The sequence below is a fragment of the Perkinsus marinus genome (genome assembly GCF_000006405.1).
Source record: "Perkinsus marinus ATCC 50983 genomic scaffold scf_1104296929162, whole genome shotgun sequence".
NCBI classification, from domain to species: domain Eukaryota; phylum Perkinsozoa; order Perkinsida; family Perkinsidae; genus Perkinsus; species Perkinsus marinus.
This window is the reverse complement of record NW_003216576.1, coordinates 3,924-5,496: the sequence shown is the minus strand read 5'-3', so window position 1 is coordinate 5,496 and position 1,573 is coordinate 3,924. Positions and strand designations below refer to the sequence as shown.

Below are 1,573 nucleotides of genomic sequence, written 5' to 3'. Positions count from 1 at the left end.
AAGATAAGAGTAAAGTGCAATCCGGATGATACCATTGGTGATCTCAAGAAGCTGCTAGCAGCACAAATAGGTTGGTTTTAGTATAACTTAGGGCGCACCAGGGAGAGTATGCACACATTCAATCACGTGTTGGTGACATGAAAAAATTTCAAAGGAATTTGATGAAGCCATTATTGGTTTCTGTGCACTTCTATCCGAATTTGTACGTAGTTTTCTATCATCGATGAGTTGAGGAAAGCGAACATATTCCAACATTGCTCTCACAGGTACTCGACCAGAGAAGATCAGGATTCAAAAATGGTACAATGTGTATAAGGATCACATCACATTGGCTGATTATGAGATTCACGATGGGATGGGCCTGGAGCTATACTACAACTAAAAACGTATCGATTTCTACACTGTGCACCTCTTTTGTGTTGAACCAGTGGGGCACGAAGATATGTCCAGCCTCTTGAACGTTGTATCAATGCGCATGCTAACTTGTACAGCAGAGCTGTGCGTGTTGTGACGGACTTTCGGGTGAAATTTCTTCGAACTCGAATCGCAGAGTCGTTTCACGCGATTGTACACTTCCCCCCTGCACTGGGCGGACAAATACCTTATGAAGAGGCTGCAGAGCCAACGTCCAAGGCGCTAATATCTGTAAGCCCAGGCATCGACGGCTCCCTCATTCAGTATGTTGAACTCGAGGGTCAATTCTTGTTAATCGACCATACACATAGAAACTTTCTATATGTATGGTCGGCTAACAAGAATAGAAACCTTCTATTAGAAAGCATGCCTGGTTTGTTATCTAAGAATGTTGGGTAGTTGATTCGGTGAAAGACGTTAGCTAATTGTTAAGGCAGCTAGGACGTAGGTAGAAGCATCGAGTGATAGATAACATGTTGAAGAACCCTCGACTGATCCGCCTGTTTGCCCTGCTGACAGCTGCTCTCGAGCATGACATCAAAAACTGATTATCAAATTACAAGTTGTAGAGTGCACTTGTCAGCGATGTGCTATCTTTCTCGAACCGTCCATATTGGCCGCGGTACCACCATGCTAGTTGTGCATAATATGCACAGCTAGCATATGCACTGCATATGCTGCACCTACTAAGCAATGATCTGTTGCTATACATTCCCACGGGGCAACATGGTCCCCCTAGATCAGAGGCGCCGCATTTTCGGCATCGTCGATGCTGGGCTGCCCGCAGTTTTGTCCGAGGGCCGCTAGACGTCTCACTAGCGGGCCGACGGCCAGAGCCGGCCTCTGCGCACAATTTTCATTGAATAAGCGGTGGTGAGAATCGCATACTCTGAAGATGGAAGCCCGAACTTAACACAATATGTGGGCCTCCGCAGAAATGTGCGTGCTACGAAATATCGATACTACCGAGCCACCACGAATAAGACTACAGTAGACTACTGTGTTGATAGGGCACAGACATTTATACGACCGTTCCTAGCTTGGATGAACTCGTCGGCTAAAGCCTCTAAAGAGAGCTCATCACAAAAGCTACGATTGATACCACAAATTGCGTAGGAGTTGAGCGCATCCTGGCTTATTGTGGTTCTTAATTTCGTTT

General features: G+C 45.8%; 1 protein-coding gene across 1 annotated transcript in view; it reads left to right on the top strand.

Annotated features, from left to right (window-relative positions):
- The window catches only part of Pmar_PMAR002240 (conserved hypothetical protein), a gene marked incomplete at both ends in the record, with an annotated part of 2,091 nt that extends 1,709 nt beyond the window's left edge, over nt 1–382 (top strand). Inside the window, 2 exons of the mRNA XM_002787922.1 lie at nt 1–70; nt 267–382. The exon at nt 1–70 is cut by the window's left edge and continues 4 nt beyond it. Of these exons, the coding sequence (XP_002787968.1) occupies nt 1–70; nt 267–382 (186 nt within the window). The remainder of the gene's footprint in view (nt 71–266) is intronic.
- Between the last annotated feature and the right edge of the window lie 1,191 nt (nt 383–1,573).